Source organism: Gouania willdenowi, chromosome 5 (genome assembly GCF_900634775.1).
Source record: "Gouania willdenowi chromosome 5, fGouWil2.1, whole genome shotgun sequence".
Classification (NCBI taxonomy): domain Eukaryota; kingdom Metazoa; phylum Chordata; class Actinopteri; order Blenniiformes; family Gobiesocidae; genus Gouania; species Gouania willdenowi.
The window spans coordinates 39,656,099-39,672,804 of NC_041048.1; the positions used below are offsets into that span (position 1 = coordinate 39,656,099).

Genomic DNA, 16,706 nt, shown 5'->3' on the forward strand with positions numbered 1-16,706 from the left:
GTTGTCTTGGTTTTTTAAATGAGCTCAAAGTAAAATTAAAGCTCTCCTTAAACACAGTTTAGTGAGTAACAACTTTCTAAGTAAACAAGTTTGTTGTCTGACAAAGTCATTCTTTTAAACGGCACGACAACCTTTTGGCTGCAGGTCACAGCTGCCCAGTTACGATTCAGATAGCCACCAAATGTTTCTGTCTTTCTCCTGTGATCAACTTTGGTACTGGCTGTAATGCTCAGTAGGGATGTAGCGATTCACTCAACTCCCGATACGATTCGATTCACGATACTGGGTTCACGATACGATTCTCTCACGATTCATTTTACAAAATGGGACTGTACTTAAATGACTGAAAAATATTCCTTTATTTTTAGAAAATACTGTACTATTTTCCTTTTATTTTTCATGTCAAAAGAATCCCTTGATGAACTATTCAAACAATGCAATTTAACTAAAAATAAATCTTGAATGAAATAAATAAAGGAATAATACAAATGAAGAAGCCTATTCATTTAAATTCTGGTTCCATAGTAAACAATACAAAATTTTTGTGACTTAACAATTGGACCTTAAAAAAAAAAACAGTCTGCACTGTATTTGCGTCAGATATTTGTTTGAACCAGCAGAGGGCGATGGTAGCCCAGTGGTCGGTTGGCATGCAGCTAAGTGCAGTGAAGAAGAGATGCTATGCTAGCAGACAGAGTTAATAGAAAAACGTGACTTTTACAGATATTCACTTAATATTGCAGACATTCTTTGGTGCTAAAGGGGTAAGGAATCATTATGAATATATTTAAGAGTAGAAGGCGGCCAGAAAGAAAGAAAGTATTCGCAGATTTCGCCCGCCGCCATGACTTCTGAGCAGCGCCCTCTGCTGGTTAAAAAAGGTACTGCGATTCAATTTTCACAGCATCGATGTGAAACCTTGATACCTATGAATCGATTTTTAACTGCCTTACGATTAATCGTTACAATCCCTAATGCTCAGTTATTTTAGTTTTTATCTAGGTTTGAAGTAGAAACTTGTGACTTAATGTATTAAGTCTATAAAGTCTAATTTTTTTTACATTTTTAGTCAGTTGTGTGTTTCTGTTGTTGTTTTGTATGTTTTTAGTCATTTTTTACTGTATTTTTGGTGTTTTTTATTTTACATATTTTGTTTTGTATGTTTTTTGTTATTTGTTTGTAGTGGTCTTGTGAGTTTATGGAGTAATTTTGTACACTTTTTTATGATTTTATGTATTTTGTTTTCTTTTTCTTCTAATTTTATGTAAGTTTTCTTTTGCGTGTTTTTTTAAATGTATTTTTGCAGTTTTTTTCTCTCTAGGTTTTGGAGTCATTTTGTGTGTTTTACTTTGGGGGGCCGTGCAAAATTAGGCCGAGGGCTGCACGTGGCCCCCAGACCGCCAGTTGGCTCATGTCTGTGATAGACTCTGGTACTGGCTGTAATGCCTCAGTTATTTTTTTTTTATGTAGCAGGTTTGAATTAAAAAACGTATGACTAATTGAGTCTTTTGTGTATTTTTGTAAATTTTTTATGTCATATTGTGTGTTTTTTGTTTGGAATTTTTGTGTATTTTTGTTGAATTTTTGTAAATTTTTCTGTCACACTGTCTTTTTGTTGTTTTGTGATTTTTGTTGTAATTTTGGGTATGTTTGTGATCATTTAGTAAATTTGTCTGTCAGTTTGTGTGTTTCTGTTGTTGTTTTGTGTGTTTTTAGAGTAATTTTGTGTATTTATTTATTTTTTTGTATATTTATTGTCATTTTGTAAATTTTTTAGTTTTTTATTTGTAGTCATCGTGTGAGTTTATGGAGTAATTTTGTATAGATACACCAAAGAAAGACATGGGTTTATTTCTTAATTTTTACGCTCCTTTTTTTTCTTAATAAATGAGCTCAAAGTAAAGTAAAGCTCCCATTTAACACATTTAAGTAAGTAACAACTTTCTAAGTAAACAAGTCTGTTGTCTGACAAAGTCATTCTTTTAAATGGCACGACAACCTTTTGGCTGCAGGTCACAGCTGCCCAGTTACGGTTCAGATCAACACCAAATGTTTCTGTCTTTCTCCTCTCAGCAAAGAGAGCGCTTTGATTGTTCAAACGTTAACAGACAACACTGTTTCTTTCCCCAGGGTACAAAAACATCATGTATTTGATCACTTTTTAAATGTTTTTGTGGAACGCTCGTCCTGTGATGAGCTTTAGTCCAAACGAGCGTCGTAATTCTACCATTTGTTAGTGTGAGCGGCTCCTGCCTGTCTGTCAGTGGGGGGGTCAAACATGCTGAGGACGTGCTTTCACACACACTGAAGCAAACAGCGGTCCCTGGTTCAACCATCCAAACTCACACAACTATTCCAACTATGTCTTCAGAGAAAGTGAAGCTGCTTATTTATTTGTTTGAGACAGAAAAACAAAAGGTGTCACAGCCCACAAAGCAGATTGATGGTGGCCCTGCTGCAGATGGATGTTTCCTCTCTGAGGGGGCCCTGGAGGCCCCGCCTCAGGATTTAGGGATAAATTAAGTCGTTTGTGGTTACTGAAAAACAGAAAAATGCCTGTTTTATGGCCAGCAATTTGTGAGGAACGATGAGTTGGCGGCTTTTGGCAGAAACAATGTTTCTATTTTTGGATGTCAGGTCTTTGTCTGATCATAAGGAGAAGGTTTTGGCTTTGGAACGGGACAGCAGAGCGTCATCTTAGATAAAACTAGTCATCGTTGCGTTAGAAATATGTAGGTTGGAATTAGAAAACTTGTGACTTAATGTATTTAAGTCAATTTTCTGTGTTTTTATTGTAATTTTGTACATTTTTTTCGGTCTGTGTGTGTGTTTTCTAATGTTTTGAGAGTCATTTTGTGTATTTTTGTTGTAATTTTGTACATTTTTCTCTCAGTTTGTATATTTGTTGTTCTGTATTTGTACTTGTCATGTTAGTTTGTGGAGTCATTTTTTATATATTTATCATGATTTTATGTATTGCTGTTTTCTTTTTATATCTTTTTTTAAAGTAATTTAATTTATTTTTGCAGTTTTTACTGTGTTTTTGAAGTCATTTTGTGCACCAGTGATAGACTCTGGTACTGGGTGTAATGCTCAGTTATTTTCTGTTATCGAGCAGGTTTAAATGAGAAAATTTATGACTAAATGTATGTGTAATATTGTAAAATTTTCTGTCAATTTGTGCTTTGGTTTGTTGTATTCATCATTGTGTTAGAAATACTGTATGTGTTGTTATTATCATGATTTCTGTGTCTAAACGTGCTTCAGTAAATGTGAAATTAAAAAGTATTTGATGATTTAAACCTTGACTGTTGCAGAAGCTTCTGGTTATTCATTCATCTACAGGGTTTTCATTCGTTCTGAGCTTTTGAGACATTAGACACACTGGAGATTAGGTTTCTATTCTTTCTCTCTGTATCTGCTCATGCATTATTAATCTTACAGATCCTGTCCCGTGTCTCTTTTCTCTGCAAATTAAGTGGTGACTAATTGCACGGAGGAGCTAATTTTAGAGTGTTTCTGACTTTCCAGCCGTGTTAAATTGCTTCTTTTTTATATCAGACCTCTTTTTGTACTAATTTGTACGTGACCTAGAAATCATTCTTCTCCTGTTCTGAAATACTGCCTACACGTATTTTGACGGAGTGACGTTTTCTGAATAATTTATTTAATCATTTGTGTTTCAGGTTGAAGCTCTAACAGTGGAGCAGAGATGCTGTGGCTCTAATCCAGGATCTGTCCATGCTCGTCTCCTGATCATTTACCAGAAATGCAGCTCCAACAACACAGAGCTGCAAGGTCAGAAAGACGTTTATTTTGGTGGGTTTGGTTAAAGCGTGATACATGCAGAAGATAAAAAATCAGCAGTGAAACAGTTGATCGAGATTCTATTCCTCTAAACTAGAACAAACGTTGATATCTAAGAGAATAAAATATAGCAACAACTGGAAAAAACAACACGTACCATGGAAGTGTTCATACAAGAGTAGGGAATCATGGTCGTCTTGGGGCTGTTTTTGACAGAAAAATAAAATTCTGACTCTAAAAAAGATAATAATAATTTTGAGCTTTAAAGTGTAAATCCACCCTAAAACCACCTTTTTTCTGCTGAATCCATTAGGGATGTAAAGATTAATTGTGAGGCAGTTAAAAATCGATTCAAAGGTGTCACTGTTCACATCGATACTCTGAAATTGAAACGCAGTACTTTTTTTTTTTTTTTTTTTTTTTTTTTACAGCAAAAGGTACTATCTGTTTAGAATTTGAAATACAGGACGCACCACCGTGTTTAAAATCAGACGTGTGGAATGAAATAAATGATTTATTTCAAATCATGTCTGACCAGAAAGGCAATTCTGGCTACACAGGCGCATTCACTAACAAACAGCTGAACAATATGCGCCACTTTAGTCTTTTTCTCCTCTATGGGACAGCACGTGTGAGTGTGGCTTGTTTAGATGAAGGTCTGGTTTAGGGTGCTTTCACACCTGTTAGTCCGGTAGACTGGTTTGATGAGGCCCAAACGTTGTAGAATGCACTCGGTGATCATCTAATTGTGCTTTTTATGCTGTTCTGAGAAGTAGTGAAAGCAGCAACTCCTAAGTAATTTAAAACCAAATAAGCTATAGAAAATATGTATATCAATACAGGCGATATTTAAATTTTTATGGAAAACTCGATTTATCTTGAATCTTATTGCCCAGCTCTAGGTGGAGGTTTGAGTCTCTGAGTGCTTTTATATCTGTGTGTTTACGCTGCTAAATGAGTTTCTGTTCCCCAGGTGAGGCGTGGCTTTGGGTCCTAAATTCTCTGGAGTTTCTTCACATGGAGGTCAAAGGTCATCTGATCACATCCATGGGTTTGGGGAATCCTGGTGAGTTAGTAAAGACTCCTGGTGTTGTAAATGTGTGTGTGTGGAGTGTTTCTTTTCTGGAGGGAACAAACTGCTGCCTTTTGTTCACATGTCGTCTCCACAGCTGCTGCTGATCTAATCAGATCAGATCAGTGTGAGAACAGAGCCAACATCAATGATTCTGAGAATATGTGGAAGCACTTTTTGCAGTTTGCTGTGTGTGTATTCAGGCTTTTATTTTGTCTCTGCACAGACGTTCAAGGCTGCCAGGATGGCAAGCTGCAGTGTGAGCGTATCACGGCTCTGCAGGAGAGAAAACAGGCCCTGGAGGTGCTGCTCAACGCTAGAATGGGAGAACTCAGACACGTGTGTCTGCAGGAAGCGGTGAGAACACGCTCCTCATCCACGCAGCTCAACAGTTCATTCTGCAGCCTCCTTAAAAAATGTTAACCAACCTGCAAGATGGATTTTCCTGGTGTTCACAAACACCAGAATCCATCTTCTACTGTTCCCACCTTTGCCTTTCGAATCCGAACTGAAACGATTAGAACCAATCATGAGGTAGTGTTGTGGTTTAGGGCGGGATATCAGGGTCTGACTAAGGCAGAAGCGCTGAAGCAAAAATGATACATGCGCAGTTGTGGGGAGAGGAACTAGCTGGGCTACCGCTATTAGCATAGCTCAGAATCAAGTTTTCACCAGCGGAGCCTTGTTGTTGTTGTAGCAGCGTCTCTGCGGCGCGTGCCGATGACGACATCATCATTTGTTACCGTGTGATTGGCTACAACAAATCATGGTGGACAGGCGCTTCGCCCAATCAGCTTCAAGCATTCTGTTCATGTCCCTCCCTGGTTCCGAAAGGATTCTCCAGACACAGACACAGATCCATGTGGAGAACTGGAGTTAGAGGGAGGGGCTACACGTCAATCTGGCTTTTGCCAGGTAAAAAAATGTATCACATTAAACAAAGGCAAACTGCAACACAGTCATTGAATAGAAGAGAATCCTTTTATTGCACAAGTACAAATTGCACATGCCCCTTCCAACAACATTCAACTACACTTTGAAGATTCAAGCCAAACAAACTCAATCATCATTAAAAACAACAAAAGTTCCAATAAAAGTCTGTCAGAATAAAAAGTTCATCAGTATAGTATAGATATCAGTATATACAGTAGATTCATACGAAAATACACCATTGGCCCTGTTTACACAACTTTTTGCTTCTGTTTTTGTTTCCAAAAAGTTCCACATTCACACATTTTCAATATGCATCAAAATGGTGATGTATACATGCCAGGCCAATAGATGGAGGTGTGGTTTTGCATTGATCCAAAATAAGTGGAAGCTGAACACAAGTAAGATAGACACAGAATACGACCCAAAGAAAGCTGATCTCTCTTTAATCCTGAACCCATTGCTGGCTCACGCTGTTCAAATGTAGGTAAGTTTCTTTTATAACTCAACTATATTTACTAGTCACTCGTTCTGTATACAACTACCGTAACTTTTATAAGCCGCTTTTTTCTTCCTATGCTTTGAACCATGCGGATTAAACAATGACGCGGCTAATTTGTGGATTTCTTCATGCTGCCAAAGAATTGACACACATTAGACCAATGAAATTACCGTTTAAGTGGACCAATGAAGCTGCTTACATTAAATCGAGCGCGCTCCCACTGAATCATTCTGATCAGTCATTTTGTCATGATGTCACTCCCTGGACTCTGAGGCCGATGCAGAAGCTCACGTGAGGAGAACTGACAGACGAGTCGGAGCGAAGATCAGAACAGCCTGAGTACAGTAAAAATCAGCCATTCAGTAATAAACAGCTTTAAGTTGTTTAATCACCACTTTTGGTTTGTTCAGAAGCGATCACGTCTCAGAGTCTGACTCGCTGTGATCGCTCCCCGGTAGTTCACGGTAAGTAGAACGGACAAAGCGGTTTATCAGTCTGGAACCAGTAACCATAAAAAGCTGTACATAAACTGATATGCAGACGTGGAGCAGAAAATTATCAGTTGAAACACGTAAATCTCTTTTAAACCTGACAGGATTATAGCAGGCCGCCTACTTGCCCGTTCTGATTTGCTGAGTCGTCTGAAGGTCACCCTCATCAGCTTAAAGAGTGCGGCTTATTTAACGATGTGCCCTTTGTGTGGATTTTTCTTGGAAAACTGCTAAATTATTGGAATGCGGCCAATATAAGCGGTGCGCTTTCTAGTCTGGAAATTCCGGTATAAACATGACAAGCAGCTTCATATGATGCTACAGATGCTACGTAGAGGTTTACTGCTGCATTACACACAGCTCTGCAGCTTGTTTCTACATGTGACACACACAGCGCCACAACCAGACTGTACCAGAGGACAACCTCCATTCACGTCTTCACTAAACATTTGTGAGTCTTTCTCGCACTAATCAAAACATCACTTGATCGTTTGTTTATCGCGCAGCGTCCAAGCCGAGTCCAACCAGAGTCTGTGTTAAAAAGATAGAAATTAAGCCCGACCCTGGGTTAGAGCACTGTGATTGTAGTGAGATTGTCGTTTTTTAAAAAGTTGCGTTTTCAAGCTCCAAAACGCCGTTGCCGTGTAAACGGACAGACTAAACGTTTGTATTTTTACTAGAAAACGTTGTCGTGTAAACGGGGCCATTGTCTCAACTCCTTTGAAACCACAATACAGCTACACTTCTGTCTCACATTTCTTCAACATAATACGTTTCACAATATTTTTGAACGTCTTAAGTGTTCTCGATAATTTGATGTCATCATTTAAAAACTTAATCTCATTTGTTTTTTGTATTTGAATTCCTTTACTAAATAAATTCACTCTATCTGATGCTTTTTGACCAAAAATCATAAATTTAGTTTTGCCAATATTTAAGGACAACCTGTTATTTTGTGTATATATTTGCAGTCATCCTATGTTTTTTTGGATTAAATTTGTGTGGTTTTGTTGTCATTTTGTGCATTTTTTTTGTATTTTGTTTGTTTTTGAGTAATTTTGTGTTTTTTGTTGTCATTTTGTGTTCTTGTAGTTATTTTTCTATTTTTATTTTATTTTTGTGTAAAATTGGAGTCATCTTATATGTTTTGGAGTAAATTTGTGTCTTTTTTGTTGCCCTTTTGTGCAATTTTTTGTAGTGTGTTTGTTTTTAAGTAATTTTGTGTATTTCTGTCGTCCTTTTGTGTTCTTGGAGTAATTTTTGTTCTCGTTTTTTAAATTTTTCTGTATATTTGTAGTTGTCTTATGTTTTTGGAGGAAATTTGTGTATTTTTCTTGTCCTTTTGTGCAATATTAATGACCCTCGGATCAGACATTTACCTTTTTGTGGATCAAAGTTGCCCATCCATGCCCTAAAGAGTGAACTGCACTGAATTGTGATATGACAGAAATAAAACTCCTCTCCCAGTTACACTTGAATGCTAACAAAATATTGCCGCTGTGCAGCAGCGCTTCAAACTGACAAGTGGCAGACGTCTTCTGCATCAGAAATAGACGGTGAGAGTGAATGAGTCACTGTACATCCAGCTGAAAACACTGGGATGTGTTAAACAGCTGCTCCAGAGACGCTGAGGCAGCTGCAGCTTTATTAACAAGCACTGACAGGCTCACAGGAGCAATCAAGCTTACATTCATTAGATGTGTGAAGAATATCAGCGTTTCCAACAAGTTCTGCACCCACTCGGGTTGAAATATGTGATTTTCTTTTTTTTATTCAAGCGGAGTAAAAATGGCTCTTAACTCCCCTCATCAGCAGAAAGATTAATAACTCAACATTCACAGCAATGATGGATTGATGTAAATTTGTGTAGTTCTGTTGTCCTATTATGCATTTTCTTGTGGTTTTGTTTGTTTTGCGACCATTTGTGTATTTTTGTCGTCCTTTTTGTGCAATTATTTTGGAGTGTGATCATTTTTGAGTAATTTTAAGAATTTCCGTTGTCCGTTTGTGTTCTTGGAGTCATTTTTGTTTTCTATTTCTTTATTTTTCTGTTATTTTAATGCATATTTGTCATCGTCTTGGAGTAAATTTGTGGGGGGTTTTTTTGCTGTTTTTTGTACAATTTTCTGTAGTTTTGTTTGTTTTTGAGTCACTTTGTGTTTTTTGAGTCATTTTTATTCTCGTTTTCTGGTATTTCTGTGTATATTTGTAGTCATCTCTTTGGAGTAAACTTGTGTTTTTTTGTGTAATTTGTTGTAGTTTTGCCTGTTTTTTTTGTAATTTCCTGTATTTCTGTTGTCTTTCTGTGTTTTGGAGTCATTTTTGTTGTCATTTTCTTTATCTTTCTGTCATTTTTGTGTATATTTGTAGTTGTCTCATGAGTTTTTGGAGTAAATTAGTAGTTTTTTTTGTTGTTTTTGTCCACTTTTTTGTTTGGTTTGTTTTTAGTAATTTTGTTGTCCTTTTGTCTTTTTGGAGTCATTTTTGTTCTCGTTTTCTATATTTTTCAGTTATCTTATATGATTTTGGAGTTCATTAGTGTATTTTTGTGCAATTTTTTTGTAGTTTTGTTTGTTTTTGAGTAATTCTTGTGTATTTCTGTTGTCGGTTTGTGTTCATGGAGTCATTTTTGTTCTCGTTTTATTCATTTTTCTCTCATATATGTGTATATTTGTTGTCGTCTCGTGTTTTCGGGGTACATTTGTGTTTTTATTTTTTTTTGCTGTTTTTTGTATTCTTGCAGTCATTTTCTGATGATTGCTATAAGATGACTTATTGTTGTATTTGGTGCTATTTAAATAAACTTAACTAGAATTCTGTGTCTTTATAAAATCAAAGTGATGTGTTTGATTAAGGGTTTAATAAAGTTGAAGTGTCTATTGACATTTGAAGTCTTTAGTTGAGTGCCATGGTTTTCCTTGCATTCCCTCTGTGGACTCACACACTCCAGTCAGGAGTGATTTTAGCTGCTGGAGGCTAATTAAAACGTCCTCTGCAGGAGCTGACGGGGAAGCTGCCACGTGCGTTCCCCCTGGAGACGGGGGATAAACCCCCCACGGTGCAGCGCAGAGCTGGCCTGTGTCCCAGCACCAGGGCAGAGGTAAGTGGACACCTTGGATGCTGATTGTGTTCACGTTGCTGAGTCTGACGTTGGTCGTTCTGCTTTCTGTGGCTGCAGGACGAGGCTTTTCAAAGAAAGCAGATGAAAGCCATGTTTACTGGAGCTCTGCACAGACCGTCCGAATCTGACCCCAATCATTTAAACAGTAAGAGGACGGTGCATCGGGGGTGTCACACAGGTACAATAACACGCCATTATCAACACTTTCACACACATTTTGAAATTACAGTAAAAAAAACCAACCTGATGTGTCTTTCAGAAGACTCTGTGATGTCTGAGAGCACCAGCTCTATGTCAGATTCAACATCACATGACAACGGTGAGTCATCTCTATCAAATGTTCTGTATCAATCTGCCTGTGACGGTTGAAGTACATCACTGGTTCTACTGTAGACTATTGTTATTATACCAGACTCCTGAGAATGTAGAAGTCCTAAAGAATGAGACGGAGTAAACACTATACAATCAGAACAGTATCATAATGAATGAACTCTTGCAGGATTTTTCACAAATGCACACAATCTGTTTCCCAAATATATATTTTATACAAACTTATAATATAAATTCTGAGACGCAAACGCTCTACTTCACAAATATTATTTTGAGGCACACATGTAATATAAATCCACAGATATTGCAAATTGCTGAATGTGCATTTACAAATTGCTTCTGTGCTGTGAGACATCTGCGCATTTGTGAGAGAAATGTGTGTAAGGTGAATTTAGAGACTGCCCCGACGTCGCGGGTCAACGAAAGTCACCATTGGCTGATAAAAGTGATTGACAGATTCATCAGCCAATCAGGTGTGTTTGCTTTCAGCTAATCATGTGGCTTCTTACATTTTCTCCACACTTTTAAACTAATTGCAGAGCTACTGATGTGTGTGCGCATACGCAGTGTTCAAACAAGAGTGCACTCAAAATAATATTTGTGAAGTAGAGCGTGTGTATTTCAGAATTTATATTATAAGTTTGCATAAAATATGTATTTGCGAAACAGATCGTGTGCATTTGTGAAAAACATATGAAGTAATACCAAACTTCCAAGTGCGCCAATATAGCAGCTGATCAGCTGTTCCCTGATATGGATTAGAAGAAAAATCTAAAGTTATAAGAACATTACGTCACCTTCATTGGGATATTATGCCTAACGCATGTATTTTTACATTTTCTAACTAATGTGAAATTGCACAAGTCCTTGTAAACTTTCTAAAGCAGGTGACCTTCAATAGTCACTTTTGATGTGATTTAGGAATATTTGATTTCTGACATGGATGGATGGTTAGATAAACAGGTAGATAGTTATACAGATATATAGATAGATAGATGTATGAATAGATACTGTAGATAGATAGATATATAGATAGATAGATCCAATCCAATTTTATTTATAAAGCACTTTTAAAACCCAGGAATAGGGGGACAAAGTGACAACAGATATATAAAGTACACACACTATAAGACAAAATATAAAATAACAGTGTACATGAAATCAATGGAATTTAAAAGCCATAAGCCAAAGTAAAAAGGTGTGTTTTTAAAAGAGATTTTAAAACAAGCAGAGATGAAGCCTCTCTGATATGAAAGCTCGGTCGCCTCTGAGCTTTTTTCTGCCGTCTGACACCCTTAGCAGTCACTGGTCAGCTGATCTAAGTGCCCGAGTAGGGACATAGGGGTGAAGAAGGTCTGCCAGGTATTGCGAGGCCATGCAATGATTTAAAAAAAGTTAAAAAGTGCTCAGGACGGGGGAATTGTGCTCACATTTTCTCGTGCCAGTTAAAAGCCGAGCAGCAGCGTTCTGTACCATCTGGAGAGATTTACTAATCCCCACGTACAGTGAGTTACAGTAGTCCAGTCCAGAGGTAATAAAAGCATGGATCACTGTCTCAAAATGTTGCTGATAGATTTTTCATTTTATGTGTCATGCACTAAAAGTGTCCAACCCTCATTGGTTTATTAGACACCAGAGATATAACTGTAGTGTTCCCCAGATAAAGATAACGGACAAAGAAAAATCAGAACAAAAACAAAGTGACATGATCTGTTCACAGCTTAGCAGTAAACTGTACCCTCCCTTTTACCCCATGTTTTGCAGATAAAATCTGCTATAGCAAAGTTTCCTTTTTGACAAACATAACTCAAGTTTTTCATAATCATCCATTTATAGGGAATTTCCAAATAACATTTGACTAAATCATCAGTAGACTTTTGGTTTTTAATGAAGTCATGCATGAAAAATGAAGAAGTCCTGGTCAGAACTCAATATTTATTTGCCTTTTTGTCATATTTGATCATTATTTATTGATAGTAAGTTGTTAGATCTGTATTAAATGAGCTTGCATTGATATATATATTGTTTTAATACACAAAGTAGTTACAGTAATAAATACACATTATTGTACATTTTGCTATTTTCTCAAAATGAGAAAAAATGACTTTGACACTTTGGTTATGATGAAGGTGATGATATAGGACTTCAGGAACTTAACTCTATTATTTCATCCTCCAAACCATTGACCTGCCTTTCAGATCCGATCCCAACTAAGCTGTTTAAAGAAGTTGTTCCCCTAGTCTGCCCATCTTTGTTGGAGACAATAAATATATCCCTATCAATAGGCTACGTGCCACAGTCCTTTAAAGTCAATCAATCAATCAATCAATCAATCTTTATTTGTATAGCGCCAAATCATAACCAATGGTATCTCAAGGCACTTTACAGTAGAGCAGTCTTAAGGACGGACTCTTCATTTTATGGATACACACATATGCATATATACGTATATACACATACAGATGTATCCCACACCCAACATGAATTCATCATGGCGGCAAGGAAAACCTTCTGTTAAGCAGCAGGAACCTTGTGTGGATCCCATTCCTATGATGAACAGCCATCCACGTTATGCTGTGTTGGGTGTGTGCAGAGAAAAGGGTGGAGACAGAGCCGCTGAGACTCTGTAACTCCACACTGAGGATCCCACGGACCTGCAAGACAAAAGCCAGAAGGAGTACAGGAGCAAACACACAAGGGAGTAAGCAGACATAGAGGGAGTGTTTGAAAGAGGAATGGGACCCTCTCCGGTCCCTCTCTAACCTAAATGACCTCTCTCTTAACGCCCTCTCCAACCTCTCTCCAACCGAGCATGCCAGACCCCCCCCCCCGGCAGTCTATGCCTATTGCATCTTAATTATGAGCTATGAGCTGGTTCCTAACTAAAAGCTTTATCAAAGAGGAATGTTTTGAGCCTAACCTTAAAGGTAGAGAGGGTGTCTGCCCCCCGAACTGTGGTTGGTAGATGGTTCCAGAGAAGTGGGGCCTGATAACTGAAAGCTCTTCCTCCTATACTACTTTTAGAGATGAATGGAACAACGAGTAGTCCAGCATTTTGAGAGCGTAGTGTTCTGGGGGGATTGTATGGCACTACAAGCTCCTTGAGATAGACTGGTGCCTGTCCATTTAGGGCTTTATAAGTGAGAAGAAGAATCTTGAATTCTATTCTATATTTTATGGGAAGCCAATGCAGAGAGGCTAATACAGGAGTAATGTGATCTCTTCTCCTAGTTTTAGTCAGTACACGTGCTGCAGCATTTTGAACCAGCTGAAGTGTCTTAAGCGACTTGCTCGGGCAGCCTGCTAAAAGAGAATTACAATAATCCAGTCTAGAGGTAACAAAAGCATGGACTAGCTTTTCGGCGTCGCCCTGAGACAGGATAGATCTGATTTTAGCAATGTTACGGAGATGAAAGAAGGCAGTTCTTGAAGTTTGTTTTATGTGAGAGTTGAAGGATAAGTCCTGATCAAATAGAACCCCAAGGTTTCTAACAGTTGTGCTTTGTGCCAGAGTAATGCCATCTAGGGCAGTTAGGCTAGCATAGGTTTCTCTAAGGTGTCGTGGGCCCAGTACAATGACCTCAGTCTTAAGTAGCTGTAATCAAACCCCTTCTCAAAAAACCTACTCTTGATTCCAGCACTTTAGCAAACTACAGGCCTATATCTAATCTTCCTTTTATTTCAAAGATTCTTGAGAAAGTTGTGGCAGCTCAGCTCTGTGAATTTCTTCAAAACAACAGCCTGTTCGAGGACTTCCAGTCAGGCTTTAGAGCTCAACACAGCACAGAGACTGCTTTAGTTAAAGTAACTAATGATCTACTCTGGGCTTCAGATGAAGGACGACTCTCAGTGCTGGTTTTATTAGATCTTAGTGCAGCTTTTGACACTATAGATCACTATATTCTACTAGAGAGATTAGAGAAATTACTTGGAATCACAGGGACTGCCCTAAACTGGTTTAAGTCCTACCTATCTGATAGGTACCAGTTTGTACACGTGAATAATAAGTCTTCTGTGTACACTAAAGTAAGCTACGGGGTTCCTCAGGGCTCTGTGCTAGGTCCAATCCTCTTCTGTATCTATATGATCCCCCTTGGTAATGTTATGAGAAAATACTCTGTTAACTTCCACTGCTATGCTGATGATACCCAACTGTATGTATCAATGAAGTCAGGTGAGACAAATCAGCTATCTAAACTTGAGGCCTGTCTAAAGGACATTAGGGCCTGGATGGACCAAAATTTTCTTCTTCTCAACTCAGACAAGACTGAGGTCATTGTACTGGGCCCGCGACACCTTAGAGAAACCTATGCTAGCCTAACTGCCCTAGATGGCATTACTCTGGCACAAAGCACAACTGTTAGAAACCTTGGGGTTCTATTTGATCAGGATTTATCCTTCAACTCTCACATAAAACAAACTTCAAGAACTGCCTTCTTTCATCTTCGTAACATTGCTAAAATCAGATCTATCCTGTCTCAGGGCGACGCCGAAAAACTAGTCCATGCTTTTGTTACCTCTAGACTGGATTATTGTAATTCTCTTTTAGCAGGCTGCCCGAGCAAGTCGCTTAAGACACTTCAGCTGGTTCAAAATGCTGCAGCACGTGTACTGACTAAAACTAGGAGAAGAGATCACATTACTCCTGTATTAGCCTCTCTGCATTGGCTTCCCATAAAATATAGAATAGAATTCAAGATTCTTCTTCTCACTTATAAAGCCCTAAATGGACAGGCACCAGTCTATCTCAAGGAGCTTGTAGTGCCATACAATCCCCCCAGAACACTACGCTCTCAAAATGCTGGACTACTCGTTGTTCCATTCATCTCTAAAAGTAGTATAGGAGGAAGAGCTTTCAGTTATCAGGCCCCACTTCTCTGGAACCATCTACCAACCACGGTTCGGGGGGCAGACACCCTCTCTACCTTTAAGGTTAGGCTCAAAACATTCCTCTTTGATAAAGCTTTTAGTTAGGAACCAGCTCATAGCTCATAATTAAGATGCAATAGGCATAGACTGCCGGGGGGGGGGGGTCTGGCATGCTCGGTTGGAGAGAGGTTGGAGAGGGCGTTAAGAGAGAGGTCATTTAGGTTAGAGAGGGACCGGAGAGGGTCCCATTCCTCTTTCAAACACTCCCTCTATGTCTGCTTACTCCCTTGTGTGTTTGCTCCTGTACTCCTTCTGGCTTTTGTCTTGCAGGTCCGTGGGATCCTCAGTGTGGAGTTACAGAGACTCAGCGGCTCTGTCTCCACCCTTTTCTCTGCACACACCCAACACAGCATAACGTGGATGGCTGTTCATCATAGGAATGGGATCCACACAAGGTTCCTGCTGCTTAACAGAAGGTTTTCCTTGCCGCCATGATGAATTCATGTTGGGTGTGGGATACATATGTATGTGTATATACGTATATATGCATATGTGTGTATCCATAAAATGAAGAGTCCGTCCTTAAGACTGCTCTACTGTAAAGTGCCTTGAGATACCATTGGTTATGATTTGGCGCTATACAAATAAAGATTGATTGATTGATTGATTGATTGAATGATGAGGTTTACTTTCTCTGGTTAGCCTAATGCACATGTGTCAAACTCGAGGCTCGGGGGCCAAATCCGGCCCTTCAAAGCATCCGATTCGGTCTGCAGGAACAAGTGAAAATGACAGTGAAAACCTGAATCATTGTGTAAATTATCAACTAATTCAGTTGTAAATTGTTGTTGAAAGAACTCGTTTTTTTTCTCCAAAATCCATAATTTCAAATTATTCAACAAAATCTCCCCAGATTGAATACAAATTGATAAAGATTAATAAAGATTTACTAAAAAGAAACAATATTTAAGAAAGTAAGGGTTTTAAAAAAAAAGGTTTAATGTTTATGGTATTTGTAGTATATACTGTTTATATTGATATTATATTAAACTATAAAAGACTAATTGTCTTTTTTCTGTCCTAACAGAGTCTTCCCCGAGCGTGGCTGCTGACCAGCGCTCTCTGTCCCAGCCCCGCCTCACCGTGGGCAGCCCTGACCACAGAATCAGCAGGAAACTGTCTCCAGTAGAGATTTATTACGAGATGAGGACACGTCGCAATTCTGTCACAAGCTCTGTTAGGTACAGTAGCTATTGCCTAATGACTCCATCCTGCTGTCAGTGCAGCCTGTCAGACCTGTCTGAGGGTTTATTAACTCTTCCTTTCACAGCCCGACTCATTCTCTTCCCAAAAGTTCTTCGAATGTTGAGGGCCGAAGTGTTCCTGCGACTCCAATGCTGGGCCGTACGGCTCCCATCAGCGTCCACATCAGGTAGTCGGAGCTGCAGCTGCTTTTCTGAGTCACTTTGCTTATTTTTGTCGTTCTTTTTTGTTCTTGGACTAATTGTTGTTCTTGTTTTCTTTGTCTATCTTTCATGTTTGTGTTTATTTGTAGTATTATGTGTTTTTGGAGTAAATTTGTGT

At 38.5% G+C, this 16,706-nt stretch overlaps 1 protein-coding gene across 2 annotated transcripts in view; it reads left to right on the forward strand.

Moving 5' to 3' along the window:
- ccdc120b (coiled-coil domain containing 120b) overlaps positions 1-16,706 on the forward strand; it is a 31,412-nt gene that overhangs the window by 9,405 nt on the left and 5,301 nt on the right. Inside the window, exons 2-9 of one of the 2 annotated variants that reach the window (XM_028447512.1) lie at positions 3,687-3,798; positions 4,781-4,873; positions 5,106-5,236; positions 9,801-9,902; positions 9,981-10,101; positions 10,183-10,242; positions 16,210-16,363; positions 16,453-16,554. In XM_028447512.1, coding sequence (XP_028303313.1) covers positions 4,825-4,873; positions 5,106-5,236; positions 9,801-9,902; positions 9,981-10,101; positions 10,183-10,242; positions 16,210-16,363; positions 16,453-16,554 — 719 coding nt within the window. In that variant the 5' untranslated portion in view covers positions 3,687-3,798; positions 4,781-4,824. The remainder of the gene's footprint in view (positions 1-3,686; positions 3,799-4,780; positions 4,874-5,105; positions 5,237-9,800; positions 9,903-9,980; positions 10,102-10,182; positions 10,243-16,209; positions 16,364-16,452; positions 16,555-16,706) is intronic. The other variant, XM_028447513.1, reaches the window with a different exon arrangement.